This window comes from Chelonia mydas, chromosome 1 (assembly GCF_015237465.2).
Source record: "Chelonia mydas isolate rCheMyd1 chromosome 1, rCheMyd1.pri.v2, whole genome shotgun sequence".
NCBI lineage: Eukaryota > Metazoa > Chordata > Testudines > Cheloniidae > Chelonia > Chelonia mydas.
The window spans coordinates 79588158-79605184 of record NC_057849.1 but is presented as its reverse complement, the minus strand read 5'-3'; the positions used below and the strand labels follow the sequence as shown (position 1 = coordinate 79605184).

At 44.6% G+C, this 17027-nt stretch overlaps 1 protein-coding gene across 4 annotated transcripts in view; it reads left to right on the top strand.

The window, feature by feature from the left end:
- Nucleotides 1-17027, top strand: part of FBXL3 (F-box and leucine rich repeat protein 3) — a 38358-nt gene that overhangs the window by 10592 nt on the left and 10739 nt on the right. For 3 of the 4 annotated variants that reach the window (XM_043534184.1, XM_037895445.2, XM_043534189.1), the window contains exon 3: nt 10645-10770. In XM_043534184.1, the coding sequence (XP_043390119.1) occupies nt 10645-10770 (126 nt within the window). The remainder of the gene's footprint in view (nt 1-10644; nt 10771-17027) is intronic. The other variant, XM_007058165.4, reaches the window with a different exon arrangement.

Below are 17027 nucleotides of genomic sequence, written 5' to 3'. Positions count from 1 at the left end.
AGCACTACCTTATTTGAACAATAACAAAAAGGAGTAAGATTTTGTGATCTCCAATGGATGTAGCCTTAAATATTTAAGCCTAATTACCAAAAAAAAGTTACTTAATTGAGTTATTTTAAATCAGAAAAATGCAAAACAGTGAAATCAAGCTCTAAAAAAATTCAAGAATAATTACCTGTTGCAATATTGCATTAGCATTTTCATGTGAATATTAGTCTTACTGAACAGTTACAAAAGAGGAAAAATGAAATGAAACAAATAAAACAAAGACAGCAACTATAAAAATTTTTAAATGTACTTATGCTAGGTAAGGAGCAGGCCAACTCTTCAAGCATCTTGCTTCTATTTTCTTTATTGGCTCCCACTGCTTCATCTGTATTCCTGTTGTCATTATCAAATTCATCAGTCTCCTTCCTCTTCATCTGATGAATATTGAGTTGACTCCACATGTGCCATTTTCTTCTTGTGATACAGTCACCAGTTTCCCCGCAGTGGAGGACTTTTGTCTGCTTCTGGGTTTTGAATGGATGATTCTCCAAACTAACCGCTCTTGTTGTTGTGCACATGCAGTAGTACATGGAAGTGTTAAAATTTTCTCCCATTGTAGCTAGAGTACAGGGAGGATGCAGCCCTTTCTACTATGATGAGGCAAATTGTTTTGATTCAACTGCTGGGATTGTACTCCATATTGTTCTACAACTGAATAGGCTTCTTGTTTTATAACTTTCTAGATCCATCAAAGTTATTTGTTTGTATGTTTAAAATTTGCAACAGCCACTCTGAGGTTACAAGCTGGATCAGATTCATCATCAGAAAGGTCTTGGCCCTGGAAGCATCAAGAAGGTAGGCAGCAACATATGCAGGACTGATCACTTGATTTCCCCCTCCCCCATGATATTATTTTGTCTGTCTATTTTTCTTCCACTTTTGTAAGTGGACAGCATTCAGAATTTTTGCAGATATATTTTTTTTTAACGTTCAGGAACTTGTTCTTGGTATCAAAACAGAGTACAACTATCATTTTCCGTATTCTGAAACGACTGAGCTACAGGTTCAAGCAGTGAAATGAATTTTGTTTTCAAAAAACATTGTCATGAAGAATGTCAGTGCAAATTACTTTTGGGCAACACTGAGCCACTCCTTCAACAGCAACTGCGTGAAGAGCCTTCTTGAATATTTGGAGGCCTTTGAAACATTTAATTAAGATGTCCATTGAGTCGGCCAGGCTTACTCAGTGTGGACAAAAAAGAGTACAGTATTAAATGATGCTGAAAAATGGCTGCTGATACCAGTTTTTGAAAAACTTGAAAATGCCGTTCACTTTTACACAAGTGATAAGAAACTTGTTACATCTCAACAATCGCCTGTGAAGAACTGCATTGTATGGGCAGCACATCCGTAATACAAGTAGATATTGATTTTATCAAAAATGCTCAAGCACCTTTCTTAGCCATGTTGTCTGTCACAACGAAAATAACTTTCCATTGACTCAATTAATTGGTTATATTTTTAAACTGGTCAGCAATACGTTGGGCTGAGTCATGTGGTGATGCTCAGTTGTGCATTGGAATCAGGTTGTGGAGTTGATACCAGGAAGTTAGTGACACCTTTTATCATGAATATTTCTCCATCCAGTAAACAATAGAGACACATGAGGAATTTGTGCAATAACAACACCAACTCTTATTCATTTCATCCACTTCAGCATTCAGAAGACTTCCTTGTTTCCAACGTGATACTTCGTAAATTGGATGCAGCTTATGAAAAAATGCAAGCATTTAATGGTGAATGAAATGGTGTATTGTTGGCATAAATACCTCTAACAAACGTAGCTGTGTTTGGTTTTTTTCCTAGGCCTGGGACATTCAATCGAAAAACCTCTTAATACCAATTTAATGTGCATCTGAAGACTTTCCAGGAGTAGGAGTTTTCAGTGCTGAAGCAGATAGGGTAGCTATCTACTAGCTATAGAGTAAACGCTTGTTAGAAGATGAAGAAATAGAATTAGTTTCACTTTCATTAGAGATACAAAGTGGGTGAGGCAATATTGTTTATTGGACCAACTTCTGTTGGTGAAAGATACAAGCTTTCAAGTTTACACAGAGCTCTTCTTCAGGTCAGGGAAACATACTCAGGCCTGGTCTACACTACACCGCTAGGTCAATATAAGGCAACTTATGTCAACTCAGTTATGTCAGTGTACACACTATAGCCTTGTCCCACTGATGTAAGTGCTCCACTACATTGATGTAATAACTCCACCTCCATGAGAGGCATAGGGCTTGTGTCGGTGTAGTGAGGGCGCAGTGTCTGTCTGTCTGTGTAGACACTGCATTACTTACATTAGCTGTAAGCTATCTTGCTCCATGCTGGAGCTGTGGAAATTGACCAGAAAGCTGGATAACTAGAGCCGGGTGTCCCCTCCCTCTCCAGGCGGTTGCCCACCGCTCCTGGACTCTCAGCCCCCGCCGCCCCTCTTCAGTCGGTGGAAGCACTCCTAGTGAGGATGCGCATCACCAGCAGAAGGAGGGTAGTGTGGACATCAGCCACCAATGTAATTACTGTGTTGGCTGTAAGTCGACCTAACATAAGTCGTTGACTTAAGTTAGTAGTGTAGACATGCCCTCAGAGTGTCACAGCTAAATACTGTACAAGGTGGAACAGACAGGCCTGCCAACAGGGGTGGGGGGCAAAAGGGGCAATTTAAAAGGGCCCGGGGGCTCCCAGCAACGCAGCAGAGCTAAGGCAGCTTTCCTGCCTGCCCTCACTCCACGCCGCTCCTAGAAGCGGCCGGTACGGCCCCAGGGGAGCAGGGGGTCTCTGAGCGCTGCCCCCACCCTGAGTGCTGACTCTGCAGCTCCCATTAGCCGGCAACTGCGGCCAATGGGAGCTGCAGGGGTGGTGCCTGCGGGCAGTGGTTCACGGAGACCCCCTGGGGCTGCTGCCAGAGGGGTGTGCTGGTCTCTTTTGGGAGGCACCCGAGGTAAGCATTGACCCTATAACCCCCTCATTCACCCCTTCCCACACACCCCTCCTAGAGTCTTCACCCTGCACCCTCTCCTGCATCTCAAACCCCAGCCTGGTGAAAGTGAGTGAAGGTATGGAAGATCAAGGGAGGGAGGGAGGGGGGATGGAGTGAGAAGGGGCTCAAGGAAGGGGTGGGACAGGGGCGTGGTCTCAGGGAAAGGGCAGGGCAAGGGACTTTGGATTTGCGCAATTAGACAGTTGGCAACCCTAGCAGGCAGGCACATGGAAGCCCTGGCCATGCTGGAAGAGCGAGCCCAGCAGCTCAGCTGGCAGCTCATTAGGCACCAGCCAGCGCAGGCACAGCACTGCCCAAATGTCAGGCAGACTGCATTAGCTCTGGTGCAGCTTGTGCGTGTGTGGGGGCCCATTGACTGTTCTGCCCTGGGGCCTGGAATTGCTAGGGCCTGGGAACAGATCGTTTAGCATAAGTAGTTAGCACATATTTCAAGGGACCATTTGATGTGAAGTGGCCTGTTAACACTCCTCCAGTCATAGGGAGGGGAGGGAAGACAGGTTAGGGGTTATTTAGTAGTTTATAGATGGGATTTATGGCTTACTACAACAATGCTAGACACTAAAGAATCTTGGACTGAATAGAGACAAAGTTATGAATTTAAGCTCCCAGGCTTGTCTTTTGAAGGTGTTGTGTAGCCTTTCTTTGAGAATGAGGACTAAGAGGTCAGATATAGAATGGTCTATGGGCATGTCTACACTACAGTTTTGTCAACAAAACTGAAGGTGTACTGCACTGCTTTTCCTGCCGAGTTAACTCTCCTGCTATGCTGACATTTAAAAAAAACACCTGGATGCATGTTCCTTGATTGTGCTGCAGGTGGAACACATCTTTGCTTGCCCCTCCCCCTGCATCCCATGTGGAACTGCCTTCCATGTCCTCCCCAAACTCACCACACACATTCCTTGCATGTTTCAGAGCTCTTGCAGTACCCCATGCATTCCACCGTTAGGGACACTTTTCAGAATTACAACTGGACACATATCCAGCTGTGAGAGCCTCATTTCAAAAAGTGCTCTTCATTTTCATGTCCCTTTTAGAAAATAAAAGTATTTGTATATCTAGTTAATAAAAATGTAACCTATAAAAATAAAATGAATCTTTGTCTCTTACATATGTTGGTTGCTACTGAAGTTCATATACAGTGGCAATTGGTGCATTTGCAGGTAAAATTAACGCACATATAGCAGTCAGTACAAGGGTCATACTAGAGTGCAAGAAAGCAATGTCTGGATTAATGCATTACAGAAAGACACATTACTGGGGCTCATTATCAACATGCTCCTTCAAAGCTTTCCTGATGTGAATAGCCCCCTGTTGAGGCCCACTAACAGCCCTGGTATCTGGCTGCTCAAAAGCAGCCAGATAGCTGATCCACCTTGACACTCCACCCCGTGAAATTTTTCCCCCTTAGCGTCACAAATGTTATGTAACAGGCTGCTGTGACCATAGGAATATGTTCCTCATTGAGATCTAACCTGTCAAAAAGGCAGCACCAGCAACCCTTTAATCTGCCAAAGGCCCATTCAATGGTCATTCTGTACCTGCTGAGCCTGTTGTTGAAGCGCTGCTTGTTGCAGTCAAGGTTTCTGATGTAAGGCTTCCTGAGCAATGGTAGCAAGGGGTAGGCTAGGTCTCCCAGCATCACAGTTGGCATTTCCACTTTCCCAATTGGAATCTTCTGGTCTGGAAAGAAAGTTCCTGCTTGCAGCTTTCTATACGGGCTAGTGTTCCCTGACCGCCCCGCATTGATGGCTAAACGACCACGGTAATCCACCAGCGTTTGCAATATCATAGAAAACTAGCCCTTTCTGTTGATGTACTCTGTAGCAAGGTGGTCTGGGGCCAAAATAGGGATTTGTGTGCCATCTATCACACTCCTGCAGTTAGGGAATCCCATTGCCACAGAGCCATCCACTATTTCCTGTACATTGCTCAGAGTCACAGTCCTTTATAGCAGGAGGCAATTAATGGTCCTGACACTTGCATCACTGCAACCTCCATGGTGGATTTCATGCATGATCAGTAACAGTCTGGAGTTGCCAGCCTCCACACTGCGATCACTGCTTGCTTCTGCACAGTGAGGGCAGCTCTCATTTTGGTGTCCTTGTGCCAGAGGGCAGGGGTGAGCTCTGTAGACAGTTCCAGGAAGGTAGTTTTGTGCATCTGAAAGTTCTGCAGCCACTGCTCGTCATCCCATGCTTGTATTACGATGCAGTCCCACCACTCGGTGCTTATTTTCCAGGCTCCGTACCAATGGTCCACCATGTGCATCTGCTCCTTGAATGCCAACAGCAATCTTGAACTGTTTCTTTCCATTGCTCACAGCAAGGCAGACACCACTGTGTCGTCGTCATCAGATTTGCAGCTCCTGAAATAATGCAGAATCAGTTGTGTTGTGTTCATGATGCTCATCACAAGATAGGAGAGCTGTGCAGGATCCATGCTTTCAGATAGCAGCACGCAATTTACTGGGGCTGTTGAAAAACAGTGCAAAACATAGTCGGAAACCCATGGAATGATGGGATGGAGAAAACTGCATCATAGGATGGTGAGCCTGCCCCTATGAGACACTGTGATCCCTTCCCAGAGCACCCAGCGGCAGATGGTGGTGAATTGTACAATGAGATAGCTACCAACAGTGCGCTGCTCTCTCGATGCAAGAGCACCAATGGTGGATGCGCTCTGCCATCACAAGGAGCATTGTGTGGACATACAAAAGCTGTTTAATTACAGTGGTGGATGATCGTCAAGTTTAATTAAGTCGACTGAACTATGTAGTGTAGACATAACCTGTATCTTAAATCTTTGTTTATTAAGGGAGAGGGTTAATTGTTATGCATCTCTTCTCTTTGTATTGGTGGAGAGGCTTACTGAGTGGGAACCCTCCTCTTCTTTCTGTGTTTTTGTATGTTTTTCTAGTCAGTTTAAATTGCAAGCTCTTTAGGGCAAGGACTGTGTCTTTTAACTTGTTTTCATGTACTTTGTAAACTGCCATGTAGGTTGATGGTCCAGTATGCAAATAAAGATAGACAGACATGTGTTACATTTGTTGACCATCTTTGCTCAAAAATAAAACCTAATAAAGTGATAGGGAATAGCCAACATGGATTTGTCAAGAACAAATCATGCCAAAAAACCTAGTTTAATTCTGAGATGTATTAACAGGTCTTGTATGTAAGACACAGGAGGCAATTGTTCCCACTCTGTTTGGCACTAGTGAGGATTCAGATGGAGTACTATGTCCCGTTTTCAATATCGCACTGTAAGAAAAGTGAACAAACTGAAGAGTCCAAAAACAAGAAGTTAAGAAAACATCTGAAGACAAGTTGAGAGACCTGGACATTTTAAGGCAAGAGAAGGCTTAGGGTGGGAACATGGAAACAATCCTCAAATAATAAAAGGTAATTACATAAAGAGGGTGGTAATCAATTGTTTTCCCTATCCTCCAGGGGTAGAACAAGGAGTAATCAGTTTAGGGTGCAGTAAGGGAGATTTAGGCTGGGTGTTAGGAAAAGCTTTCCAACTATAAGAATAGTAAAGCATTGCAACCGGTGACATGGGGTGAAATCTTTGTCTTTGGAGGTTTTTAAGAACAGTTTAGACAAACGTTTGTCTGGAATGATCTAGGTATAGTTGATTCCGCCTCAGCTGAGGCGGGTAGACTAAATGAATTGTCCTTTCCAGCTGTATATTTCCATGATTCTCTATTCTCCTTGCTATAATGAACATATGTCTGCTGATGTAATTACTTCTTTGATAATGTTGCTTGGTGAGTGGAGTTGACTTAGCTCAGGCAACATACTGGGATGGATAGGTCAGCGCTTGTTTGGCTTGGTTCCTTCACGGCTGAGAGGTCCCAGGTAGTTTTCTTGGGTAAATGTATGAGGGTTGTCATAAATATAAAGGGAAGGGTAAACACCTTTTAAAATCCCTCTTGGCCAGAGGAAAAATCCTTTCACCTGTAAAGGGTTAAGAAGCTAGGATAACCTCTCTGGCACCTGACCAAAATGACCAATGAGGAGACAAGATGCTTTCAAAAGCTGGGAGGAGGGAGAAAAACAAAGGGTCTGTGTCTGTCTGTGTGATGCTTTTGCCGGGGACAGAACAGGAATGGAGTCTTAGAACTTAGTAAGTAATCTAGCTAGGTATGCGTTAGATTATGATTTCTTTAAATGTCTGAGAAATTAAGCTGTGCTGAATAGAATGGATATTCCTGTCTGTGTGTCTTTTTGTAACTTAAGGTTTTGCCTAGAGGGATTCTCTGTGTTTTGAATTTAACTACCCTGTAAGGTATTTACCATCCTGATTTTACAGAGGTGATTCTTTTTTACTTTTTACTTCTATTAAAATCCTTCTTTTCAGAAACTGAATGCTTTTTCATTGTTCTTAAGATCCAAAGGTTTGGGTCTGTGGTCACCTATGCGAATTGGTGAGGATTTTTACCAAACCTTCCCCAGGAAGTGGGGTGCAAGGGTTGGGAGGATTTTGGGGGGAAAGACGTTTCCAAACAATGCTTTCCTAATAAAAATAAACCCAGATAAACGTTTCGTGGTGGCAGTGGAAGTCCAAGGGCAAAGGGTAAAAATAGTTTGTACCTTGGGGAAGTTTTAACCTAAGCTGGTAAAAGTAAGCTTAGGAGGTTTTCATGCAGGTCCCCACATCTGTACCCTAGAGTTCAGAGTGGGGAAAACCTTGACAAGGGTCCTCTCACAAGAGGTGCCACAGTTTTATCTTGTTACCCCTTTTTTTAAATGGGGGGGGGGGCTGTTCAGAGGCTGAGGTATGGGTTAGTGTTTATACTCAACTTTGTCTCTATCTTGCTTGATCTCAGATCAAGGGGACTGAGTCCGATGGCGTACGTAAGAACAAAATGGGACTAATCCAGACGAGATACTGATGTGGATAGGTTGGGGGAGAAAAATGGAAGCTATAGCTAGAGTCTTATCGGCTTGCTTAATTTGAGGATGTGTGCCCATTGTGTTTTTTGTTTTTTTTCAAGTTCTTAATTTAAGAATTTGGTGAGAACAGCAGCTGCATTTAGATGATCAAGTAGCAGTTTTGGCCAGGAGAGCTTTTTTCCATCTACACTTGACCAGAGGAGCCACTCTTCTTTCACATGCTGTTCTTGATATTATGTCTGTCACTTGGAAGTAAGATTACTGTAGTGTTCTCTAGGTTGGTCTTACAATATAACAGCATTTTTTTTTTTCAAAGTTCGGGTCGCAATCCAGTACTGGGTCGTGGCACGTAAGGCACTGAGTCACTCTGGTCAGCCAGGATGTTAAAAGTCCCGTTGGCGGTGCTGCCCAGCTAAGGCAGGATAGTGCCTCCCTGTTCAGACACCGTGCTCTGCCACAGAAGCAGCTAGCAGCAGGTCCGGCTTCTAAGCAGGGGGACCACGGGGCTCCACATACTGCCCCCACCCCAAGCACCGGCTCCGCACTCCCATTGGCCAGTGGTGCCTGTGGGCGAGAGCCGCATGGAGCCGCTTGCACGCCTCCACCTAGGAGCCAGACCTGCTGCTGGCCACTTCTGGCACAGCGTGGTCCGAGGTGTCAGGACAGGCGGGAAGCCCCCTTCTGCGCTGCTGACTGGGAGCCGCCGGAAGTAAGTCTGCACCCCAACCCCGCACCTCAATCCACTGCACCCCAAACCCCTCATCCTCAGCCCAGAGCCCTGACCTCCTCCCGCACCCCAACCCCCGCCACAGCCATGAGCCCCCCCAAACCCAGAGCCCCCTCCTGCACCCCCAGCCCCTCTGCCCCAGCTCCGTTGGGTCACAGGCATCGACAGTTTTCTTCAACTGGGTCCCCAGAAAAAAAATTTGAAACCACTGCAATATAAGCCACTTACTGAATGGTGGCGTTGGCAGGAGGATTTGACCCCACTGTTATCCACACTGCTTGCTAGCTGACTTTCAAGTAGAATTTAGGTGTTTGGATTTCATCCTGCAAGGTCCTAACTGACCCTGATATCTGCCCAATTGAAAGGAAGCCTTTCTCCCAAAGCAGCATTCCCACAGATGAGATCAGGAGAGGTGCTCAGACTGACTCTTTCCTTTTGTAATCATGGGAGAGAGCTACCATTGGGATATTCACAATGAGGCGCACCTTCAGATTTGTAATTCTTTACCCTTTTTTGTGGCTCTGATCCCTGGATCTGAAATAGCCCAGAACTATTGGACTTTGTGACATGCTGTCAGGCACATCTGTTTTCTAGGACTTTCAGAGAGGAGGAGAATATAAAGGAAATGGGATAGGATTTGAGGCTCTATGGGTATTGGCTTGTTTATAACTTGATGCAGGTTGGATTTTTGTAAGAGGAATAGACTGGCTGAGGTGCTTTATTGTATTGACTAACTTCATATGTAATTTTTAAGTGATGATCAGTGGTTCACAGTCATGCTGGAAGGGCATAATGAGTGGGGTCCCACAGGGATCAGTTCTGAGCCCAGTTCTGTTCAATATCTTCATCAATGATTTAGATAATGGCATACAGAATACACTTTTATAAAGTTTGCAGATGCAACCCCTTCCAGCTTGGTATCAAGTGCTTCGGAGCATAGGATTATAATTCAAAATGATCTGGACAAACTGGAGGAATGATCTGAAGTAAATAGGATGAAATTCAATAAGGACAAATGCAAAGTACTCCACTTAGGAAGGAACCATCAGTTGCGCGCACACACAAAATGGGAAGTGACTACCTGGGAAAGGGATCTGGGGGTCATAGAGGACCACAAACTAAATGAGTCAACAGTGTAACACTGTTACAAAAAAAGCTAACATCATTCTGAGATGTATTAGCAGGAGTGTTGTAAGCCAGACACGAGAAGTAGTTCTTCCGCTCTACTTCGCGCTGATTAGACCTCAACTGGAGTATTGTGTCCAGTTCTGGGTGCCACATTTCAGGAAAGATGTGGACAAATTGGAGAAAGTCCAGAGAAGAGCAGCAAAAATGATTAAAAGTCTAGAAAACATGATCTCTGAGGGCAGATTGAAAAAAAATTGGGGTTTTTTTAGTTTGGAAAAGAGAAGACTGAGAGGGGACATAAGTTTTCAAGTACAAGTAACAAAAGGTTGTTACAAGGAAGAGGGCAAAAAATTGTTCCTCTTAACCTCTGAGGATAGGACAAGAAGCAATGGGTTTAACTTGCAGCAAGGGAGGCTTAGGCTGGGCAATAGGGAAAACTTACTAACTGTCAGGGTGGTTAAGCACTAGAATAAATTGCCTAGGAAGGTTAAAAATCTCCAATGATGGAGATTCCACAAGAGCAGGTTAGACAAACACCTGTTAGGGATGGTCTAGATAATACTTAGTCCTGCAATGAGTGCAGGGGACTGGACTAGATGACCTCTCGAGGTCCCTTCCAGTCCTATGATTCTGTGACTGAACTTTTGATAAGCACCTTTTTTAAGAAATTGAGAACGTTCAGTGTAGAATTAGTAAGACACACATGGGACCCTACGCTGAGATTTTTACGCTTTTCAAAGTAGAACTGCAGTTAAAGGAAAGCTGTTCTTTTTGAACTCTTTATTGCAAAGTTCGTTGGCTTGATGTGTTGTTTTCCTGGACTAATAAATGGTTTGTTTCCATTTAAGGTGGACAGCAGCAAGGAATCAGCAGAAGCAGCTTGTGATATTTTATCACAACTTGTGAATTGCTCTTTAAAAACACTTGGACTAATTTCAACCGCTCGACCAAGCTTCATGGATTTACCTAAGGTAGCTTGTGCATGTTTTGTTTTGTTTATTGAAAGACTGTAGTGGTAAGTATGATACTGATATAACTTAAAGTATATAGATTTTAAAGCAGTAAGTTCTCTGTGGCTTCATCTGCTCCTGGGAGCTCTTAAAATGCAAGCACTGAGACTCAGTACTTAAATTTGACTAGAACTTTATTGATTTGTATCTGTATCATGTAGGTGTTTACAGTAATTGCTTAACTTCCCAAATATTTCCCCAACATACATTGGCTTCAGTGTAAAAATCTGTGAAATATTCTCTAGTAACATAGTCCAAGTCAAGAATCTGGAGGGACTGTGCTTAGGATATTGCATACGTGTGTGTGTGTGTGCGCGAGAGAGAGAGAGAGCATGCACAGTCTGTATATAAAATAAATCTAAGACCAGCAAAGAGCATTCTGATCATCTAGTCTGACCACCTGCATAATACAGGACATAAAATTTCACCCAGTAATTCCTGCATCAAGCCAATAACTTTTCTGATTGAGCTAGAACATAATTTTTAGAAATGTATCTGATTTTCATGTCATAACTTGAAGCAATGGAGAGTCCATTGCATCCCTAAGTAAGCTGTTCCAATGATTAATAGCCATCACTGTTAAAATTTTGCCTCTTATTTCTAGTGGGACTTGGTCTAGCTTCACTTTCCAGCTATTGGATTTTGTTGTGCCTCTGCTAGATTAAAGAGCTTCCACTACCGGAAATCTCCCCATCCATAAGGATGCTTATAGACCGGGGGAGGGCAAAGTATGGCCCGCAGGCCGGATCCAACCCGTGGGATTGCCAGCCTTATGGTGCAGCGGGGCTAAGGCAAGCTCCCTGCCTGCTCTGGCCCCACGCCACTCCTGGAAGCAACTAGCACCACATGCCTGCAGTCCCTGGGGGTGGGGAGGGCAGAGAGCTCTGTGCGCTGCCCTCGCCTCCAGGCACTGCCCCTCGCAGCTCCCATTGACCAGGAACGGGGAACCGCAGCCAATGGGAGCTTCGGGGGTGGTACCTACAGGCGAGGGCAATGTGTGGCGGAGCCGGCTGCCCCACCCCGCCCCCAGGAGCCACTGCCGGACACGCTGGCCACTAAGGGAGTCTGCCTTAGCCGCACTGCGCGCCGCTGCCACCCCAGAGCCACGCAAGGTAAGCTGCACTGGGCCAGAGTCCACCTCCCTGTCCTTCCTCAGTGTCTGGTAGGTCTTCCTCTTCAGTGAACAGCATTACTGTCTGGTTGTGATGTTGCAGCAGCATACTAAAAGTGATCTGAATCTTGTTTTTCTTCACAGCTGCTCACAGGGTTCTCAATAGCAGCAGTGAAAACTGAGAAGACTAGTCAGTTTTCATTCTCCTGCTTGAGAAGCAAAGGTACTGGAGCTGTCTGTCTGCAGATTTAGGAATACAGCACTCTTTGAATTATACTTGGTTCTTCAAGTGATTGCACTTGTCCATTACACTTCAAGTCTGTGTGCATATGGTGCACCGGAGCTGGAGATGTTTTTCACATAGCTGTACCTGTCAGAGCAGCATATGTGCCCTCAACACCATTGTGCTACCAGCTGCAGTATAATGGCGTGTAGCCACCCCAAACTCCCTCAGTTCCTTTTAACTGCCCGTGTTCGTTCATTGGACTGCCTGTGCTTGTGTGCACCAGTTTCTCTTTGAGAATAGCTAATTTATATTTGTTAGTATAGTAGTACTCATAGCTTATTGTATAGTTTTTGTTTCCTGTCTTTGGACTTAGTGTCAGATCTCTTCTTACGAGATAAGGTGCAAACACTTGGTACGGGGGTGTGCCTCAGTCCCCAGGTTTTAAGCCCTGTGCTGAAAGCAGGAAGTCCAAAGTTGGTTAGTGATACTCATTCTCTGTGCCTGAAGTGTCTGGGTGAGGGCCATGTTCGTGATCGGTGCCAACTTTGTAGAGATTTCAAGCCCCATACTAAAAAGGATAGAGGTAAGCCTTTACCACATCCTAATGGAGGCTGTCTTGCATCTTTCCTCTGAGCCCCGCCATTGATACACTCACTACCCCATCTACGAGTGCTCCTGAAGACCATGCCCTCTCTTCTCCTAGAAAAATTTCTGAGAGGGAGACACTGTTCCCATTCTTTGGTGCCCATAAGAAATTAGATGACCGCTGATCTTTAAAAGCTGGAAGGTCTCCTCCTCTTAGGAGCTCTAGGGTCTCAGGTGCCATCCTTGAGCAGGAGGGAGGGTACTGGGGGTACAGTTCCAGCCTTAGCTTGGCACTCCCCAACACTACATACCACTGCCTTCTGTCAGCCATAGTCGCTGACTCCAGCAACTACCTTGGTGCCATCAAGATTGGCTCCTATGAATGTTCATGCTTCTTCAGTACAGGGGTATCAAACCAAGGATGCCTCTCAATACCACAACTCCAGAGACTCTCTGCCTCGCAATACTGGACTCTGATTGTCCAGGTTGTAAATTTATCGGTACTAGTCACCGCACAAGCTTTGGTCCAGCCTGTGTCAGTTGGGGCATCCCATTCCACTCTGGCTATTGAGCGTTAGCCCTCAGGACTGATAGCAGTCAAGGCTTTAACAGACATCCCCTGGCCATGCAGTGCCATCGCAAATTAAACAGTGTACTGACTACATCAAATCAGAGATCCTAATTACCAGCACCAAGCAGTATCGCACAGCCTTGGCCATCAGACTACTCCATGTTTTCCTGGGAGTACCTAAGTCTGCAACAAGAGGCCTTACATTCCTTTGCCCTCATCAGGAAAATCGAGGTTTCAGTACCCGTATGGGTATGGAAACAGATCTAGAGAGAAGGAACCATGGAACAGTCTTAATTGGGATCCTATGCCATATAAGTGGCCTTTCTGTAACCCATGAGTGATGCCACCCACATCGTGTTCTATGCCAGTTTCCTCAGCTGACAGCTTATCTCAGTGGCAACACTGGAGGTCACCAGACAAGATGAACCCTGGTCCTGGTACCAATCTCAATACCAGTTGAGATTCAGAGGTCCCTCACGAGGATTTTGTCCCATCAGCTTCGCATTCATATCCAAGAGGTCCAGATTCAGTCTTCCATGAACGTGTCCTCCCTGCCTCCATATGAGGTGACAGTGTTGGAGGCATCCTCTTGTCCAAGATGATCATAAATCTTAAGACTTGTTAGAGTAGCTAGCTCTCTTGATACTCAAATCAAAATGATTCAGGGGAGTTTGCCTAGATCAGTGGACATCTTGGATACGGCAGGGCCATCTGAAGAGGCTCTTCTAATAAATGAGGAAATTCCACCCCTAATTGGGGCCAACTCTGCAGCTAGAGTTATGGCATTTGTGTTTCCTCCAGAGATGCAGCACAGAATTCAGGCCCTAAGTTGTTTTCAGGGAAAATGGCCACGGCTGTGCATCTATCTTAACCTGTTGGGAATCCCACTTCTTAGATGCTCAGACCCATATTACAACTGATCGCTGGATTCTAAGCACCTTGGAACTGGGATACACCCTGCAGTTTTTCTTTCCCGCCCTCCTACTTACCTTCCCCATCTCTCTTCAGGGTCCATTTTTATGAGGCTACTCTTATACAAGAGGTACAATCTCGTAAACAACTGGGAGTCACAGAAGAGGTTCCTCCTCCTTAAAGGGGGAAGGGTTTTTATTCCAATTATCTTCTGGTTCGAAGTCAAAAGGCAGACTCAGACCTATTCTGGACCTGCAAAACCTAAACAAATACTTTAAAGAACAGAAAATATTTGTATGGTCATTCTGGCCTCCATCATTCCTTCCCTAGATCCTGGCAATTCGTACACTGCCCTCAACTGGAAGGCTGTTTACTTCCACATGGCTATCCATCAGAACCACAGGTAGTTTAAGACTTGTGGCCATAGATCCTTATCCATTTGCAGTCCTCCATTTGACCTGTCTGAACCCCAAGAAGTCTTCATAAAGTGCACGGTGGTAGTACATTTTTCTCAGAAAAGCAGATGTAGAAGTGTTCCTGTATCTGGATGACTGGTGGATCCGTGGTCACTCCAAAAATGAGTGGAGATCAGTTTGGTTAGGGTTCAGTCTGTTTCATTCCTTGGGCCTGTTAATCAACAAGGACAAGTCCAGTTCTTGATCCTGTTCAGAAAATAGAATTCCTAGGAGTTGTGCTCACTGTACAGTGTCAAGGGCACTTGTCTCAGCTCAGATTACAAAAAAATTCTGGATCTCTGCATGGACCTCAAGGCCTATCTTTGCACAAAGGTAAGAAATTGATGAAGACTTTTAGGACACCTAGCATCGTGCATGTCCATGACTTAGCATACCAGACTTCACCTCAGGAAGCTGCAGTGGTGGCTGAAGTTTGTTTATACTCTCTCATCATCCACTGCACATCCTGACTCATGTACCTGCAAGGATTTTGTATTCTCCCCAGACTGGAGGATGGATCCTGCCAATGTATATACAGGAGTCCCCTTCTCCCCATCTCTACCCTCAGTGACTTTATTTACGGTTGCTTCATCTTGGTTGGGAAGCACATATGGAGGACCTCCACAGACTCAGGACCTGTGAGCAGACCAAAATCTTTCTCTACACATAAATGTCTGGGAATTGTGGGTAATTCACCTGGTGTTAGGCTTTCCTCTAGCACATCAAAAGAAGTGCAGTTTAAGTCCTCACAGACAATACAGCTGCAATATTCTGTTTGAACAGACAGCGTGGCGCCAGGTCAGATTGCCTTTGCCAAGAAGCTGTGGATCTGTGGGACTTTTGTATTGGCAATGCATTAACATTCAAAGCCTCCTACCTCCCAGGTGTTCAGATCTGCCAGACAGTTCTCAGCTGATCTTTCTTTCAGCAAAAATCCCAAATGGTCTCAGACCGGATATCGTCAAATTCATCTTTCATACTGTTGGGATGAGGTTACCAGAGTTAGATCTCTTCACCACTTGACTGACCAGAAAGTGCCACCTGTTTGTGTCCCACTCTGAAACAAGTGTTAGCTCCATGACAGATGCTTTCCTTTTGTCTTGGAGGAGCAAGCTACTGTATGCCTACCCCCTGATTCCAAAGGTGCTATAGAAGCTCAGACAGGATCATGTCCACATGAGCTTCATAGTGCCAGGCTGCCTTTGTCAACATTAGTTCTCAGACATATTGAACCCTTCTGTCAAGAAAATGATAATACCTCAGGAATCTGAATTAATATCTCAAAGTCAAAGTTGGATGTTGCATCCCAATCCATCCATTCCATACCTGAGAGCATGGATGCTCAGTGGTTAATATCTCAAGAAGCAGAGTTCTGTCTGGGTTCAAAACATCCTTTAAATAGCAGAAAACAGTCCACTAGATACTTAACTGATGAAGTGGAAGCATTTTTCAGTGTGGTCTCAGCATTTATTTAACTTTTGCATTCTTCCATCCAGGGTATTCTGGTCTGTTTACCTAAAAGGAGATGGCCTCTCTGTTCGTTGAAAGTTCACCTGGCAGCCATGCTTTCTGTCCTCTGGAGGAGGATGGTCTGTTTTGTTTTGTTTTGTTTTTTTCTAACTCTGTGATTATCTTTTTTTTTTTTTTTTTTTTTTTTTTTAAAGGTTTGGAAAGGCTAATCTCATGTCACAGAGCTCTCGCTTCTCTGGGATTTAATTTGGTGCTGGCAACTCTAATGGGAGCCAGTGTTGCTGGTAGCTGTTTCCTCAGCTGGGAGGATAAAGGAGTTGAACGTGTTGGTTGCTGCCACCACCCCCAAATGCAGTATTTTTTATAAGGACAAGGACTATTTACACCCTCACTGTAAATTCCTGACTAAACTTAACTGACTTTCCCCTTTAATTAAGCTATCTATTTGCCTTCCCTTTTTCCAAAGCCACATTCCCATAAGGAGGAAGAGACACTGCATACTTTGGATGTTAAAGTGTTAGCTTTCTGTTTAGACAAAACCTACCTCTTTAGGAGATCTCCTTAGCTGTTTCCTTTGCTGACAGGATGAAGGGCCTTCCTTTAGGATTTCATCTTCTATTTGCATATGCTATGACATTGCCAAAGTCCCTGTGCTGAGCAGTTTTAGTGCACTCTACAAGAGCTCAAGAGGCTTCAGCTGCATTTCTGAGTCATATCAATAGGTAAATCTGTAAAGCTGCAACCTGGTGATGTATACATGCTCTCACAAAACATTATGCTGTCATCATTAAAGGGATGATGCCAAATTCAGACGTGTAGTCTCACAGTCGTTGTTCAGGTAGACTCTGAAACCCTTTTCTGGGCTGAATTGTTTGACTCAGTGGAAAATCC